The sequence below is a fragment of the Rhinolophus hipposideros genome (assembly GCF_964194185.1).
Source record: "Rhinolophus hipposideros genome assembly, chromosome: 19".
NCBI lineage: Eukaryota > Metazoa > Chordata > Mammalia > Chiroptera > Rhinolophidae > Rhinolophus > Rhinolophus hipposideros.
Genome location: NC_138065.1, coordinates 51,871,328 through 51,887,132, shown reverse-complemented (window position 1 = coordinate 51,887,132; position 15,805 = coordinate 51,871,328). Strand labels below are relative to the sequence as shown.

General features: G+C 53.9%; 1 protein-coding gene across 1 annotated transcript; it reads left to right on the top strand.

Moving 5' to 3' along the window:
* The first annotated feature begins 286 nt into the window (after positions 1-286).
* Positions 287-14,527, top strand: POGK (pogo transposable element derived with KRAB domain). Its single transcript, XM_081026407.1, has 7 exons — positions 287-440; positions 1,522-1,603; positions 1,690-1,820; positions 7,090-7,216; positions 7,908-8,006; positions 9,249-10,721; positions 12,687-14,527. Exons 3-6 carry the CDS (start codon positions 1,692-1,694, stop codon positions 10,706-10,708), a joined length of 1,815 nt encoding a protein of 604 aa, XP_080882533.1. The 5' UTR covers positions 287-440; positions 1,522-1,603; positions 1,690-1,691; the 3' UTR covers positions 10,709-10,721; positions 12,687-14,527.
* The last annotated feature ends 1,278 nt before the right edge of the window (positions 14,528-15,805 follow it).

The following is a 15,805-nucleotide window of genomic DNA, read 5'->3' as shown; positions in this document are numbered from 1 at the left end:
CTTCCTGCCGCCGCCGCCGGAGGTCGCGCGCCGGGCGCCGGAGGCCGAGCGCCGCGGGAGTGGGGCCGCGGGGGCGCGGGGCGCGGGGGCGCGGGGGGCCGCGGGGGGCCGCGGGGGAGGCGCGGGGCGCGGGGGCGCGGGGGGCCGCGGGGGGCCGCGCTCGGCCGGGAGGGGCGCGCGGAGCGGCCGGAAGCCGCGGGCGGCCGGTGGGCGCGGGCGCGGGCGCGTCCCCCGGGCCGGCCCGTGACATCACGGCGCTCCGCCCCTCGCCTCCCAACACCCTCAGCTCGCGGCCGGACCCTCCCTCTCCCACCACGTGTCCTCGCGTTCCCTCCCGAGGGGCCGCGCGCTCGGGCGGCCGGAGACACTGCGGGGATGGCGCCGTGACAGCCGGGCCGGAGCCCTCGGCGTCTGCCCGCGCCCCGGCCGCCGGCCCTGCGGTGAGTGCGCGCGGGGACCCTCCCGGGGCCGGGCGGGGACCCTCCCGGGGCCGGCGCGACGCGGCGGGGCGGGGGCGAGGCTGCAGCTGCACGGCCGCCGCCGCCTTTGTTGCGGGCCCGCGGGAGGCGGGCGGCGCCGGCGCTCGGCAGGTGCGCGGGGCCGGGGCGCGCGGGGGCCGCGGAGAAGGGAAATGGGACAAGATGGCTGGAGAGACCCGAGCGGCCCGGGGACGCGGGCGGCGGGCGGAGGCCTGGCCGCGGGCACCTCGCCTCCACTGCCCAGCCACTGCCCAGGAGCCGGTGGACAGGCCGCGGCCACGTTGGGGCCCCGTCTCCGTGGGGGAGAAGCCTGCTCCGTGCACCCCGGACTCCTCCCGGTCGCGTCCGTCCGTCCTTTTTGGAAACATGGAAGAAGCCGACTTTGAACTCGGGAGCGGGCTTTTCTCTGGCAGCCGGGAGGGGCGGCCCCCAGGTGCACCCTCACCGCACACCTGGGACTGCCCGCCCCCGCAGGCCGGAGCGCGGCCCTTTGTACCTACGGCCTCCGAGCTCCGCACAAGGGGGCATCTGCGCTGGGCGGCCAGGCAGGGCTGCTGGCTGGGCCCAGGCCGCCCCGCCAGGTGAAGGCACCTTGTTGGGGACCCAGGCGTTACCCCTCACTGTGTGTCACCGACTCCAGAATGATTCTATTTTCTGAGCCGGCTCAGGGACAGAACCTTTGAATCTGGACGTCCAGGTGATGGGGATTCCCGGCCCACCAAACCTCTTGACGCTTAACTAGCCGGTAGGAACAACCGGGTTGAGCAAGTGTCCTCCTATCTGTGTTCAAACACCTTCACTGATAGGAAGCCAACGCCCCCTCCTGCTGCTGATTCCATGTTTGGGTGGCGCTGGCTGGGCGAGAATTCTGCCTTTGGATGCACTCTTCTGGAATGTTTACCCACCGGCCGGTTCTGCCCCTGGGTCTCAGCAGAACTAGTCCGGTCTCTCTTCCACAGAGAGCTTCTGAAATACTTGAAGGCAGCCAGCTAACGCCGTCTGCTCGCTTTGCTTTATCATAATTCAATGCATCCCCTTCCAGCTTCCTGGTGCTTTTCCTGAAGCCGGGGCCCAGCTCAGTCCCCTCCCTTCATTCCAGCCTGACAGTGCTCCGGGCTACAGAGGTTTGTGTAGGCTGAGCCGCCTCCAGCTGGGGCTTTGAAGAGGTCACACCAGCGCCTGATATTTCTGAACCGAATCTTGCTTGCAGACATGGAGTCCACAGCCTGCCCTCTCAATCTGACCCTGAAAGTCGAGGAAGAGGAAGAAGAGATTCGGAGCCGGGAACTGGAGGATGGCCCGACAGACATGCAGAAGGTCCGGATCTCAGAAGGCGGATGGGTGAGTGAGAAGTCGTGGGGTCCGCACACGGCTGTGGGAGCAGGCCTAGCAGCCAGGCCTTGCGGTAGGCCTTCTCCTGGGCACACAGAGGAAGTAAGAATAGCCCGGCCCAGGCCTGTGTTTGCATTCCTGAGAAAACAGTGCTGTGGCTTTAAAAGGCTGTGAAGAATGGAGGCGCTGGTTACCTGAGCGCCAGCCATGGAGCTTATCACCGTCAGGATGGGAAGTCCGAGAGGCCACCACCCAGTCTCTCTCCTGTCCCCTGGATCCCTTACACCATGCCAGGCATGTTGTTGTCGACACCAACTAAATGCCCGCTGACCTATGTTAAAGAAAAAGTGACCTGGCACTTGTTACAAAGGTAAGGAAGACTCTATGCAGAACTATTGAGGTAGACGTCAAGACTGTCACAATAGGGGACAGAGATTGGGCCCCACACCGAATACAGTGAAGACACGTGGGGATTTGTAGCCGAGAGGCAGAGTGGAGGGGTCTGTGGATGGAAAAGTACTAAGAGGAGACAACAGGGATGGGGGATTCTTGCTAAACTGATTTAACAGGATTCTTGCAGAAGGCGGTCAGGGGGATCAGATGTCCAGGGTGGGAGGGGTTCTTTCTCAACTGACTGAGCAGGACTCTTGCTAAAACTGGGCTAGGCAGGCTGGGGACAGGACGGGAGCCCAGAGGGAGGCCTAGTGGGAAGAGGGCTCAGAGGAGCCTGACTTGAGTTTGGGCAAGGAGAGCGTCCTTGTCACCTGCTGCTGGTTGAAGGGGACCACTTGAAACAAGACTTGGGTACTGAGCTGGCATGAGGAGAGCTGCATTTCCAGCTGGCCTGGAGGGGCGACTGGGGTGCTAGGCAGCTGGGAATATGGAACACATCCAAACAGAACAGTGTGAGAGAATTGGGGTGAGCTTGTAAAAATGTCAATGCAACAGATATGGATCATTATACTTAGGTGTAATTTTTCACGGTACTTCCTGGACTTCATGATGATTGGTTATGAGTGGTAAACATTTTAAATAAGCAACAAGTTGGCGTTTCTTTTCTCTGCTTAGTTTTCCTTTGCTTGTGAGCATCATTAGAGTACACAATACTCCTTGTTCCCAGCGAGATGTGTCTTCATACAATTATGGTGCTCCCAGGTCATCTGAGCCAGGTCCCCTCTCACGTGAGGGAACTGGGGTGTAGGGAGGTTATCTGCTTTGTCCCAAGGGTACACACGTACACTGACATTTGTCTTTAAAAAGCCTCCTGAGCAGGACATTTAAACGTTGTGTGTTTTGCTGTGCGTACGTTATACCTCAATGCTAATAATACAAAATAAAAAACATACCACCAGGCTCTGGTTCGCCGTTCTAGCGATGTTGGCTGCTCTGCTCCATCTCTTCTGTGTTCTCTGCCCACCTGTCCTCTTTCTGGTTTTGATCCATGCAGATGGGGGGGTGGGGATAGGGGTGGGAGGGCAGGAGTCAGTTCCAGGTAGCTGAGAGCGCCACCTCAAGGCAGCAGGAGCCCAGGCTTAGGCCCACCCAGGCGTCTGAGTGTGTAGGGGTGGAGAACAGTACAAGGTGAAGACCATGTTCCACCTGGAAAGTGGGAAGTGATGGAGGAGCTGGAGGAAGGGGGCTGGCGTGGCCTCCAGGCAGTGTGCCGTCCACCCGCAGTTAGTGGGTGGTACTGAGATGAGACCCCGAGCCTTGTGAAGGTGCTGGTCTCATGAGGAAGACAGGGGAGTAAGTCCAGTATTCGGGGTGTGTCGGGGAAGTCAGCTTGGGGGGGTTGCATTCAGGCTGGACAAGTCAGGAGGCTTCCTGGAGAAGGCAAGCATGGACCTGTTGTTGAGCAGTGGGCAGTTCTGCGTCTTCCCCTCCTGTGGACATTTGGCGTCTGGAGACACCTGGGGTTGTCAGGACTCGCGGTGCGGGTTGGGGAGTGGGAGATGCTACTGGCCTGTCCTGGGGAGAGTCCCGGGATGCTGCTGAATGTCAAGTGCACAGACAGCCCCACAACAACGACTTTCCTGGCCCAAAGTGTCAGTAGTGCTATGTTGAAAAACCCTGCCGAAGGCATCAGACTAGGGGAAGAAAAGAATCCGGTTCTTAAATGTGTGTTTTTGTGGAGAATTAGCGTGATCAGTGGAAACCTTGCAAACATCAGCCCCGTGCTGTGTATTAGGATAATGTTCCACAGGAGAATTGGAGTCAAAATACAAGTTCAAGTAGAGAAAAGGGGACGTGTCCTTTGAACTGGGCGTTAGTTGTGAGTGGAAGCAGCCAGGGGGCGGGTGGGGGCTTGCGCACCAGGCCCCAGGAAGGCACGGGCTTCTTCTCCGAGAAGAGCCGTGGGCAGAGTTGGGGTGAGAAGTGGGCCATGCAGGGGCAGGGCCACCAGGAGGGCACGGTGTGCCTGGCGGGAGTCTGAGCTTGTGCTCGCGCTCTCTCTCACTTTCCTTAGTGGCTCTGAGGGAGAGGCTGGCTCATCTTCCCACAGGAAGCCCCAGGCTCCCTGCAGCCTCCATGCGTAGGAGGCCCGATGGCCTGAGAAAGCACAGGCGTTGGAGTCAGACTTTCTCACTCTGTGGCACTGTGCACGTCACTCAGCAGCTCTGTTCTTCACCCCTGAAAGCGGGGTAGTGGTCCCGTATCCCTACATTATTTAAAGCATCCAGTAAGGTACCATATCTAAACCTGTGAGAGGCCGTGCTCCCCCAATGCTGGCATGCATACAGCAGGCGTTCTCGGGACATGTGGATAGACTGTGTTCCCTGGTGAGACCTGCAGAGTGGGTGCTGTGGGCACCTCTCCTGGACATAGGCTTGCAGGGCCGAGCTGGGCTGGAGGGAGGCCCCCTATCCGATGAGGCCTGGATGTTCTGAGACAGGGAGGAGGGCGGGGAGGAGGGCCCCTACCTGCCAGGCCCAGGAGGGCTGGCAGGGGTGGAGCCTGGGCAGCCCGCCTTCGGAGTCTGGCCTAGGGCTGGGCCTGGTTGCCTTCTGTTATGCTCCGCCAGATAAAAGGCCTCTGTGGAGAGAGGGGAGGCATGCACGGCAGGGCCTGCTGCAGCTTTGCTCCGGTCTCACAGAGGGCTGCTGTGGCAGCATTTCTAAGCCGCTGCCCTGTGTGTCTGTGGAGCATAATGTGGGCTTGTCTGAAGATCCTCTGTGGTCGGTCGCAGACAGGAGACGAATAGGCCCCGCCTCCAGCCGGCTTCTCGCGACTTCAGGGCCCCGGGTATTTTTACCAGGCAGGCCCGGGACGTGTTACCTTCTACGAACGGAACGAGGAGCGATAACCCCTCTGAAATGACAGGACAGCCAGTCTTTTGTCCCACTTTATCAGCAAAGAGAAAGGGACTATAAATAGGTATGGCCTACATCTGGAATTTCCTAGGGAGAGAAAAGGCCAAAGGGGGCGGTTGTTTGAAAGCCTGGGAAGTGGGAAGGGGTGCGGTGGAAAATTCCTGGCTGACTGGCGTTCCAGATTGATGGAAAGCCTGGAGACCAATGCATTGGTATTTCACACTTCGGGATTTGGGCTACTCTTACTCCAAAGTGTAGGCTTGGTTTTGTGACAGATAAAATGTAATGATTACTTGAAACTATTCCAAGTGGAGCAAAAGAAGGGAAATTCAGAGAGTATTTGCCTAAATCTTCTATTCAAAACTATGTGTAAGTGATTACTATATACAGGAAATGTCCTAGACTGAGGGAAACCAGTCGGAAGAGCCAGGCTCTGCCCTCCGTGAGCTTGTATTCATTCTGCTGGAAGCAGACAAGTGACCCAAAGAACATGCATTATAATAAGTATCACCAGAGAGTTGAGCCTAGGGTGCGACAGGGGCGTGGAGGTGGGCACACAGCCCAGGGCTGGGTGGGCTTCCCAGGGAACGTGAGATAGGGGCTGAGTCCGGGAAGCAGGATGGGTGTGGGCCTGTCCAGGAATGTGGGGACCCCAAGGCATGGAGGGTCGGAGAAAGGCTCTGGGAGCTGCAGTGGCCGAGCAGAGGTGAGCATGGACATCTGGAGAGTGGAGGCCTGGTCACCGAGGAGGCCACTCTGCTGTCTGTAAGGGCTGGAGCGTGGAAGTCAGACGGTGCCCAGTCCAAATCTCCACCTTGCCTGCCATTTACTGGCTGTGTGACTTTGGACCAAAAACAAGGCGTCTCTGAGCCTGTTTCCTCCTTGATGAAATGTGGTTGTTACTGGGGAAATACATGCCACAGTTCTGGGCCTTTTCTAGGACGTGATCCCTTATTTGTGGAATGCTGTGGGGGTGGGGGGGGGAACAAGTGGACTTCGGGAGCAGGAGGAAAGGCCGGTATGTCTGAGTGACTGATGGCCTCACTCCTGAGGAGGCTGCAGGCTACGCAGGCAATGAATTTTCTAAGCTGATGAAAACCATCCTAATCACCCAGGCCCTCGATTCAGCTTTGGGAACAGCTTTGAAAGCAGGAATACCAAGTAACCGGCCTAAAACAAATGGCCCAGTGATTTCTTACCACTGAATACGATGACCTTTGGAAAAGGATTTTTAGTGACCAAAAGAAAAAGCATAGTAAAAAGAAAAGCAAATAGTTGAATAAATAAGAGGAGGTTGGTTTGGGTGGCTTGGCTGCCTTTAGCTGCTGGGCCGCCCTCACACTGGGGTTGATGGGTGGGGCCAGGGGAGGGCAGCCCTTGTCTTTGGGGCTTTCTGCTGGGGTCCAGGCAATCCGTTTGCTCTGGTAGCTCATTACACACAGTTAAGCTCATTAGCCCCTCTCTTCTGTTCATGCTCTCGCTGGCTCCTCCCTGGCTACTTTGGGTGCAGAATCCAACACTAGAGCCAGTGAAGGATGGAGAATGGTGCTCGAGAACCTCTGGGGTCCGGGCAGAGCAGTGATTCCATGGTGCTTACAAACCAAACCAGCCCCGCTGTGGGTCTGTGCCTGAGGGAGACAGCAGGGCTGGAGGGGGGGTGGTGGTGGAAGCCGGGCTGTGGTTGGTGTCAGGCTCCAGACGGAGATGAGGGGTCATCAGCCCTTCCTGCCTTAGGAGGGTCACCCGACCTGACAGTTGGTGGGTGGGAGGCCGTTTTCTTGAGGTGCTGTCTCCTTGATCTGGGAACTGAGGGGGCACAGGGGTATGTGCTCGTGTCCTGCTGTGCCTCGTGGCCATGTGTGGGTAGGCAGGCCCTTCCCCAGGTCAAAGCCCCTCCCCGTGACACGGGGGTGTGAGTCGGTCTGCGTGTGCCTATTAGTCGTTGAGAAAGGTCTCTTCTGTTCCAGGTGCCGGCCCTATTTGATGAGGTGGCCATATATTTCTCCGATGAGGAGTGGGAAGTTTTGACCGAGCAACAAAAGGCTCTCTACCGGGAAGTCATGAGGATGAATTATGAAACTGTCCTGTCCCTGGGTAAAGCTTTGTGTTCCTTTGTCTCCTGGAAGCTCTGAGCCCAGACACTTGTTCCCGGGTCTCTCCTCTCTGCTGTATCTAACACCCCTGTCTCCTGCACTTGGCCTCTGTCCCCTCCGTGCCTGTGCCCGTTGGACTTATGCAGGGATATGAATATGTGTCCTTTCACTGAGCAACTTGGGCCCCTCTCAGGACCCCCTCAGTCAGCCCAGGCATTTGCATCAAAAACAAACAAAAACAGATATAACCTAAGGAATGTCATCACGGGGCAGGGGTGAGGGGGGCTCACTCTCACTGTCAGCTTCAGAAGCTTGGGGAATCCTTGCTCCCCTCCCAGCACTCATAGCCGTATTAGAATTTTACCGTTTGGAGGGATTTCCCAGTTTGCATGTACAGGTGTCAGAATGTTGACTAGCTCGGTGGCTGCATGCACCCACTGCCTTGCTAAATGCCTTTTTTTTTTTTTTGCTGTTGGGACCAGCCCTCGTTAGCAGAGATCCAGGAATTCCCTTGGACAGGCCTGTGTCCCGCCGTAGTTGTTCTTTAAGTATCCCGGGCCCTTTTCCCCACCGTCTATCATAAATCTCCATGTTGAGAGGATGGGTGGAGGTAGGTGTTCTAACGGGCTGATTCTGGCAGTGCTTTGAGACAGTAACACACAGCGGTTCCCTGCGTTACTCCCTGTGAACAGAATTCCCGTTCCCGAAGCCGGACATGATCTCTCGGCTGGAAGGGGAGGAGGAGCCTCAGAATTCCGACGGATGGCAGCTCCCAGGAGGAACCTTTGCAGGTAAACGGTTAAACCGAGGCAGCGTCCCTCACAGAGGGGCTTTACGTAGCGGGGTTTTAAGTTTCCGGATTCATTCTGTGGGGCGTGTGAGAGTGAGGCAGGGTTGTGAGGCAGAGAGATTATGGGCTTTGGAGTTTAAAAATCCCCTTTCCGGTGCTTACTGTGTGGCCTTTTGCCTCTCTGAGCCTCCATGTCTTTCTCTGTCGACTATGGGGAAGAAGTCTTGAAGTGCAGCCTAATGTGTAGGTGAAGCAAACTGAAGCTTGTGTGGCATTTGGTCCAGCACACATCCTGTGTGAAAGAGGCCACCTCAGCGGTGTCCCTTACACCTCTAAGGAAACTCGTGTGACGAAGCATTCACCTTGGCCATTTCATCCTGCAGAGAAAGCACGACACCAAGCGTAGCACACACTTGAGCAAACAGGTCTAAGAAACACATGGTCCTTTACCAAGAAACACGGTTAGGAGGGTAGCTTTGGATACCACTTCCAACAACCAGACTGGTTTTATTTACTTTCTCTCTCTAGGTAAGAGTGTCAAATGCCTTATTTCATTGATTCTGAGACACATTTTCTCCCCACCACTTTAACATCTCTGAAATTGAGAATGCCTCTTAAAATGATGGTGCATCTTGCAAAGGATGGTTTCTTGGTTTGGGTGAGATATGGTAGTTTCCCTGAATCGTACTCAGTTCTTTGACCACCTTCCACATATATAAACATACAATGAAGCCCAGTTCTGCCACTTTTCTGCCTTAGAAGCTTAACTCTGCTAAGTGTGGTTTTTGCTGTAGATTTTCTTGGTTCATGGGGTGCGACTCAGCCCATGACACTTCCAGATTCCGTGATGTTATGGTAGTATGGGTTATATTTGGCTTCTCATCCACATAAAAATTATTTGGGCCCAAACATGGCCCTCAAATTACTATGTGACCCCAGCGTGGTACCTGTTCCCACATCTGCCACTGTGTAGCTCGGCCGCCCTGATGTACTTAATTTCTTTAGCCTCATCTGCAAAGAAGGAACAGTGACTCTCAGTGATACTAGTGAGACTTAGATGTGGTAATCGGTGGGCATTGGCACATGGCTAAGGATTTAAGAAACAGTACGTTTTTAAAGTTACTGCTTTCAGTGAACTTCAGATTAAGGTATTCTTGCCATTTCCACCCAAAAATCAGGGAGTAAGCCAGACATCCTTTTACTTACTGGCATTAACCTTCGCCCCCACCTGTTTGTCTTCCAGAACATGAAGAGCCTGACGTGAAGCCCCCAGACTGGGTGGGCCCGATGCCGTCTGCCTCCCCGTGTCCCCAGCCGCAGCCCCTGGACGGCTTTGGCCTCCGCCTGCCACGGGACCTCGCTGAGCTGCCCGAGTGGAGCGAGGGCTACCCCTTCTACATGGCCATGGGCTTCCCGGGGTACGAGCTCGCGGCGGACGACCTGGCGGCGAAGTTCCAGTTCAGCCGGGGCATGCGCCGCAGTTACGACGCGGGGTTCAAGCTGATGGTGGTGGAGTACGCCGAGGGCACCAACAACTGCCAGGCGGCCAAGCAGTTTGGGGTGCTGGAAAAGAACGTGCGGGACTGGCGCAAGGTGAAGCCGCAGCTGCAGAATGCCCACGCCATGCGGCGGGCGTTCCGGGGCCCGAAGAACGGGCGCTTCGCGCTGGTGGACCAGCGGGTGGCCGAGTACGTCCGGTACATGCAGGCCAAGGGGGACCCGATCACCAGGGAGGCCATGCAGCTGAAAGCCCTGGAGATCGCCCAGGAAATGAACATTCCGGAGAAGGGCTTCAAGGCCAGCCTGGGCTGGTGTCGAAGAATGATGCGAAGGTATGACCTGTCCCTGAGGCATAAGGTGCCGGTGCCCCAGCAACTGCCAGAAGACCTGACGGAGAAACTCGTCACCTACCAGCGCAGCGTCCTGGCGCTGCGCCGGGCACATGACTACCAGGTGGCTCAGATGGGAAATGCAGATGAGACGCCCATTTGTTTGGAGGTGCCGTCCAGGGTGACTGTTGACAACCAGGGTGAAAAGCCCGTCTTGGTGAAGACGCCCGGCAGGGAGAAACTGAAGATCACAGCCATGCTCGGCGTCTTGGCCGATGGCAGGAAATTGCCCCCCTACATCATTTTAAGGGGCACATACATCCCCCCCGGGAAGTTCCCCAGCGGGATGGAAATCCGCTGTCACCGCTACGGTTGGATGACCGAGGACTTGATGCAGGACTGGCTGGAAGTGGTGTGGAGACGCAGGACGGGCGCGGCGCCCAAGCAGCGCGGGATGCTGATCCTGAACAGCTTCCGCGGCCACGCCACCGACTCCGTGAAGAGCTCCATGGAGAACATGAATACCGACATGGTCATCATCCCCGGGGGCCTGACCTCGCAGCTGCAGGTGTTGGATGTGGTGGTCTACAAGCCGCTGAACGACAGCGTGCGGGCCCAGTACTCCAACTGGCTTCTGGCGGGGAACCTGGCGCTGAGCCCCACCGGCAACGCCAAGAAACCGCCCCTCGGCCTCTTCCTGGAGTGGGTCATGGTCGCCTGGAATAGCATCCCGAGTGAATCCATCATCCAAGGCTTCAAGAAGTGCCACATCTCCAGCAACTTGGAAGACGAAGATGACGTCCTGTGGGAAATCGAGAGCGAGTTGCCAGGAGGCGGGGAAGCGCCTAAAGACTGTGACGCGGAGAGCAACTGAAGGGACAGCCGAGGTAAGCTGCCGGGGTCAGCGCGTGCCTTCGCTGAGTGACATGTCTGTGCCCCACAAGGACCTTTCCTTGCCATTCTTTTCCTCTCTTTTCGAGGAGCCCACAGCGCGGTCCTGTCCGTAACAGGCCATCGGCATTTTCTCCCTCAGATGGCACTTGAGTTGCTTGGCTCACTTTATATTGTGCTCTGTGGCCTGGACCCAGGAGCGCTTGTATGTAATACTTAACATGAACAAGGAGTGAGCTGCCGGGACACTTCATCTGACAGCTGTTATGCTGAAATTACTTGGGCCTGAAGGAGTCTAGTCCAAACGCTGAGTTAACAAAGCGTTTTGTCTGAAAAGCCCACTTTTTCTTTCCCTTCCCAATCGGGCTGCCCACTCCGGGCATGATCCCCTGGAAACAGTGGCGCTCACGTGTGCTGGCTGGAGGCCCAGGACGGCGGGAGACCACCAGGGGGGCCTGCAGACTGTCCTCTGGGCCTCGGGCCTGTCCCGCCTTGGTCGGCAGGAGCCCACTAGGAAATCACAATAATCGCGTGTGCTTGCTTTTCCCTAGGAGTTCGAGTGTTTTAAAGCATCTCCTTATTTTCATAATGACCTTCACCTGGAGTGAGCAACTATAATAATTTCAGATGTCTGAAGGAAGATATTTTTAAATGGAATCTTTGCACCGAAAAAATAGTAATAAAACGGTGCATATCTAGGACTAGTCAGCTAAGTTTGGGGGCTGATGATAGGCCTGGAGCGTTCAGTCAAGTACAAAAGGGGAACAGCTTTCAATGGAGGTGGGGAGTTGAGGACTAACAGGTAACACTAGTGGAAGGAGCCTACAGGTGCCCACCCCTCCACCTTGAGAGAGAATAGCAATGTACAGAAGGGGAGGCACAGAAAGAACAATTCATTTTACCTTCTCGTTCTCCTTTCTCTAGTTGTCAATTAATTTGTTCCTCCACCCAGTGTTTAATATGAAGAGGCCATGCCTTTTTTTTTTTTTTAATTTTTATTGGGAATATTGGGGAGCGGTGTGTTTTTCCAGGACCCATCAGCTCCAAGTCAAGTCACTGTTTTCAATCTAGTTGTGGAGGGCGCAGCTCACTGGCCCATGTGGGGATCAAACCTTGGTGTTATGAGCACTGTGCTCCAACCACTGAGCCAACCGGCCTGCCCAAGGCATTCCTTCTTTTACAGAGGACCTACACTATCTTGATTAAACTCTCTTTCTTAAAGTGTAATTAGGTGTTCCCATCCTATTTGCTTTTTTCTCCAAATGAAATGCTGGTAGAAGTCTTCTGCCACCCCACTTCACGCTATGCAAGTCGAAGAGTGACTTAGGTCTCCTTCACGTCGCCCCTAAATCAAGTGGTGCTCTTATCGCTGACCCCCACTGTAATTGTGGGATCCCTAGAATTACCACGGAGCTACGGAGAAGTTCTTACTATCACGTTCAAAATCACCAAAATTGCTGTTTTTCCTCATGTCCCCTACTCGTTCACCCCCTGAATTCAGCCTCCCTTTTCTGCCAGCCCTCTTACTGCCTCCACTGGATATCACACTTTGGCTTACAGTGAGTTTTTACCCTTTTCTCATTTTACCTTTCCTTCCCTCTTGCCTCCGTTAGATAACATTTGTGTGCATTGTTATTTTAATTTGCTAAGCTATTTGCCACCCAAAGGACTAGATCGAAAACTGCCAGAAGAGGCAAGGGAGCAAAGCAATGCTTGGGTGCAGCTGTGAATGTAGGCATGTCCGTCGGTGTCACCCATGAGCTTTGGACTTCCACAGTGGTCTGTGCAGCGCCCTAAGTGACACAGGTAGCTAGGGACTCTCGAACAAGGGACCCAGGACACATTTGGGGGTTAATCTACCTCATCTCTTTGGAATTCTGACTGATGGAATCATTATGCTTGTTAAAATCCGCTGTCTGAAATCCCAGGGTGAATTCACACTTAAGTTCTCTGTTTTCCAGCACATGGAACTGTCTTTGAAACAGTTGGTCAGGAAAATCCTTACGATTCCTCGCAGTGTGGACGCACAGGTCGCAGCAGGAAAGGCCGTGGGGCGGGAACAGCCGGATCCGACAGCCGTCCGTAAATCCCATCCCGGGACACAGCCCACCCCACCCGCCCCACAGCCAGGTGTCTGAAAAGTCTGGGATCCTTCATTTCATCCGAGACGTGACTGGGAAAGAAACTGCGTCTGCCCCATTCCTCATGGAGATGACTTTCATGAGAAGAAACCTGTAAATATGATGAACAAACGAAGGTATCTCCTGAAGAAGAGACCGTTTGTTCAGCTCCAACAAGAGACGCATCATACGAGCCCCCGGCCGCCGGTGTCCTTTTCTGGGGAGAAAACCTCAAGCAAGTCATCATTTTCTTCTGCCTTTAACGATGCTTCCAAGAGTAGAGCCTGTCCTCAGCAGGTCCAGACTGTGGAGAAGGCTTCGTAGAAACGTGTCATTGATGTACACCTGCTACTTACACATTTCCTCTTTTAGAAGAATGACATACTAAGGGTAATTCAGACGTACTGGCCTGGTGCCAGCAGATGGCTTTTCTATAGACGAACTAGGTTCGTGGGGAAGGTACAGGTTAAAAAACTGTGCTGTCTTATCTATCTTCCCAGTCTGGTTGGCAGCTAGACCTTTTCCGGGTCTCACTTAACGGCCCTAGTTGTCCTCATTATATTTAACGGTAGGGCAGCATTTAGCATACGTTCTTCAGTTTCTCAGGCTGCCTGCAGAAGTCAGCACGTCATCTGCTGTCTCCAGGGTACAAGGTTCAGTGACTCACCTGACACTTGGTAATTTCTTTAATACTTTATCATGAGGGTAGTGCGAGGGCTTGGGCCTTTAGCCACAGCTGTGTCGAGAATTCCACTCCTTCCACCCTGCAGGAATGGGGGGGAGGTCTTTGAGTTTTTCCACGCTAGTCATTTGCATTCCCACATAAGTCGAGTGTTATGAAAACATTCCTTCAGAGCTATCTGTGCTACAGAAAATATGCCAGAACCTTACTGACGAAGCCATTGCTGGAAGTGTCATTCCAATGTCAAATCTGGTAACAGGCTACCACCATTTTCCTGTTCTATAGACTCAGCTTATTTGTGTATGATACTCTTCTTGGCATCTTGAAACACCTATTTCTACTCAGGTACTCATTTTCCTAGTAGTGATTCACTTTTCTCGTTTTTTTAAAACCGGTTGCCCTCCACAAGGGGACATCTCACTTCATTTCTGGTATCTGAATAACTTTCAATATTTGAATTGTTTCCCCACTTGCAAACTGTACTGTATGCTTTGTCATCTCAAATGGCATCTAAACCCAGCTACTTTGCATTCCGGAAGTTTCCATTCCCTCCACTTCCACTTAATTTATCCTCCATTTTCCTGGTTCCTGGCACTTTCCTCTTGATGTCGTTTTACTCGCTTTTTGGGAGCTTAAAGGATTTTCTAAACCCTAATTTTGGGTTCCTGCCTTGGAGCCATATTTATCTCGCAGAGAAGAGTAGAAAATGGGTTCAATTCCTGATTCATTCCACCAACACGTCCTTGCGTCTCCTCCGCTGATAGAAGATGCCTTACAGGTTGCACAGCACTGGAACTTTCCGAGAGTAATGGCTCTACTGTCAGGGTTCTTCTGGACGCGTGCTTCCACTGACTTAATTGCGACCTATGTCTGACAGAGCCCTAGTGCGACTAGTCTGCAGAATGGCTAGTACCCTAGAGTTACCGTAGCACACACTGACACTTAGCTGTCCCCCCAGTAGATAGGAACTGACCCCAACAATAAACTTTGATAATAAAGACCATCGGCTGTGTGGTTTTATCTATCCCTTACCTCCAGTATTGTAAAAAGTCATATTCCAAACTATCGTTTACACTCTGTTCTCCATTCTACCAATATGTTACTCCCTTGGATCTGTTTAGAGGGGGGCAGTGTAAGTAATATGGTGTCTTTGAAGACAAAGGGAGGAAAAATGACGTGTGTGGTTTTAAACTGGCTTTTAAGTGGGGGGTGGGGGAGGCCTGGCACAAATAGCTTTTTCCCTCGATCAGTCATGTTTTGGATGTTGTCACAAATGGTACATTACCAAAATCCCATGAAGGAAATCCATCAAAGGATATTGATTTTAAGTGAGTGAAAGCATGCTAGCACGTTGACAAACAGAAAACTTAGTATCCTGTGTTCATAAATTTCTTTAAAGATGAAAGCACGACGAACCTGGGGGCCCTTTCACTGTGCTTTTAGTAAGATTAGTCCTGACAATTTACCTGTAAATTCGAGAAGTAGTAGTCTGCTCTCCAAGAAGAATCTAGACCTTTTTCCTTTTAAGGCATCAGAATGAAATGAGCCTGCCTGTTGGCCAGGGCCTCTAGTCTGATCCCTGAAAGCTGACATCCTTATGCTTCTTTTACATCCTGGAGGCATGTGGTTAGGGGTCAAAGCCCTGATAAATTGAGGCATTTCTCTCTAGTCAAAGAAGCGTGATCATTCAGAGGGTAGCTGAAATGCCATCAGAATATCGCGGTCACCTCAGGCAATGAGAAGTGTTTGCAGAACTGTGCTTGGTGGCTCCTAGTGATGGCTGGTCAAGGTGATGAAATGCGCCCGGGGTAAAGTCGGGTGTCTTAGTGAACCTGGTTTTGTAGGGTTACAGCTGTAAATGAAAGAGTTGCTGAAACTCCTGCAGGAAATAAGCCTTATGCTAAGGCTGAAATTACCGGGTTTCGATGGCTTTGTTCCTCACGATTTTTCGATGTGAGACTTGATAACAAGCACTGACGGTTTCACTCAGGATCTCACAGGTGGCAGCGGTGCCGGAGCTGGAGCCGGCCTTTGCTGGAACCGAGGTGTCCAAACGTCTTCCAGGGGGCTCTTGAAAACCCTCCTAAGAATCTCTCTACCTTCCTGCCCTTAGAGTGTGGGCCTTAAACGCAAGGCCAAAGGAGCCCTCTGGTGTGGCGTGATGCCACCAGAGCAGGCGACTGGGGACTTAGGTCAGGTCCTAGAGGGCCGTGGGGAATTTCTGTCTGGACTTGGATGGAACCCGCCCTTGAGATGGGCAGCAGGACGTGGCTGAGGC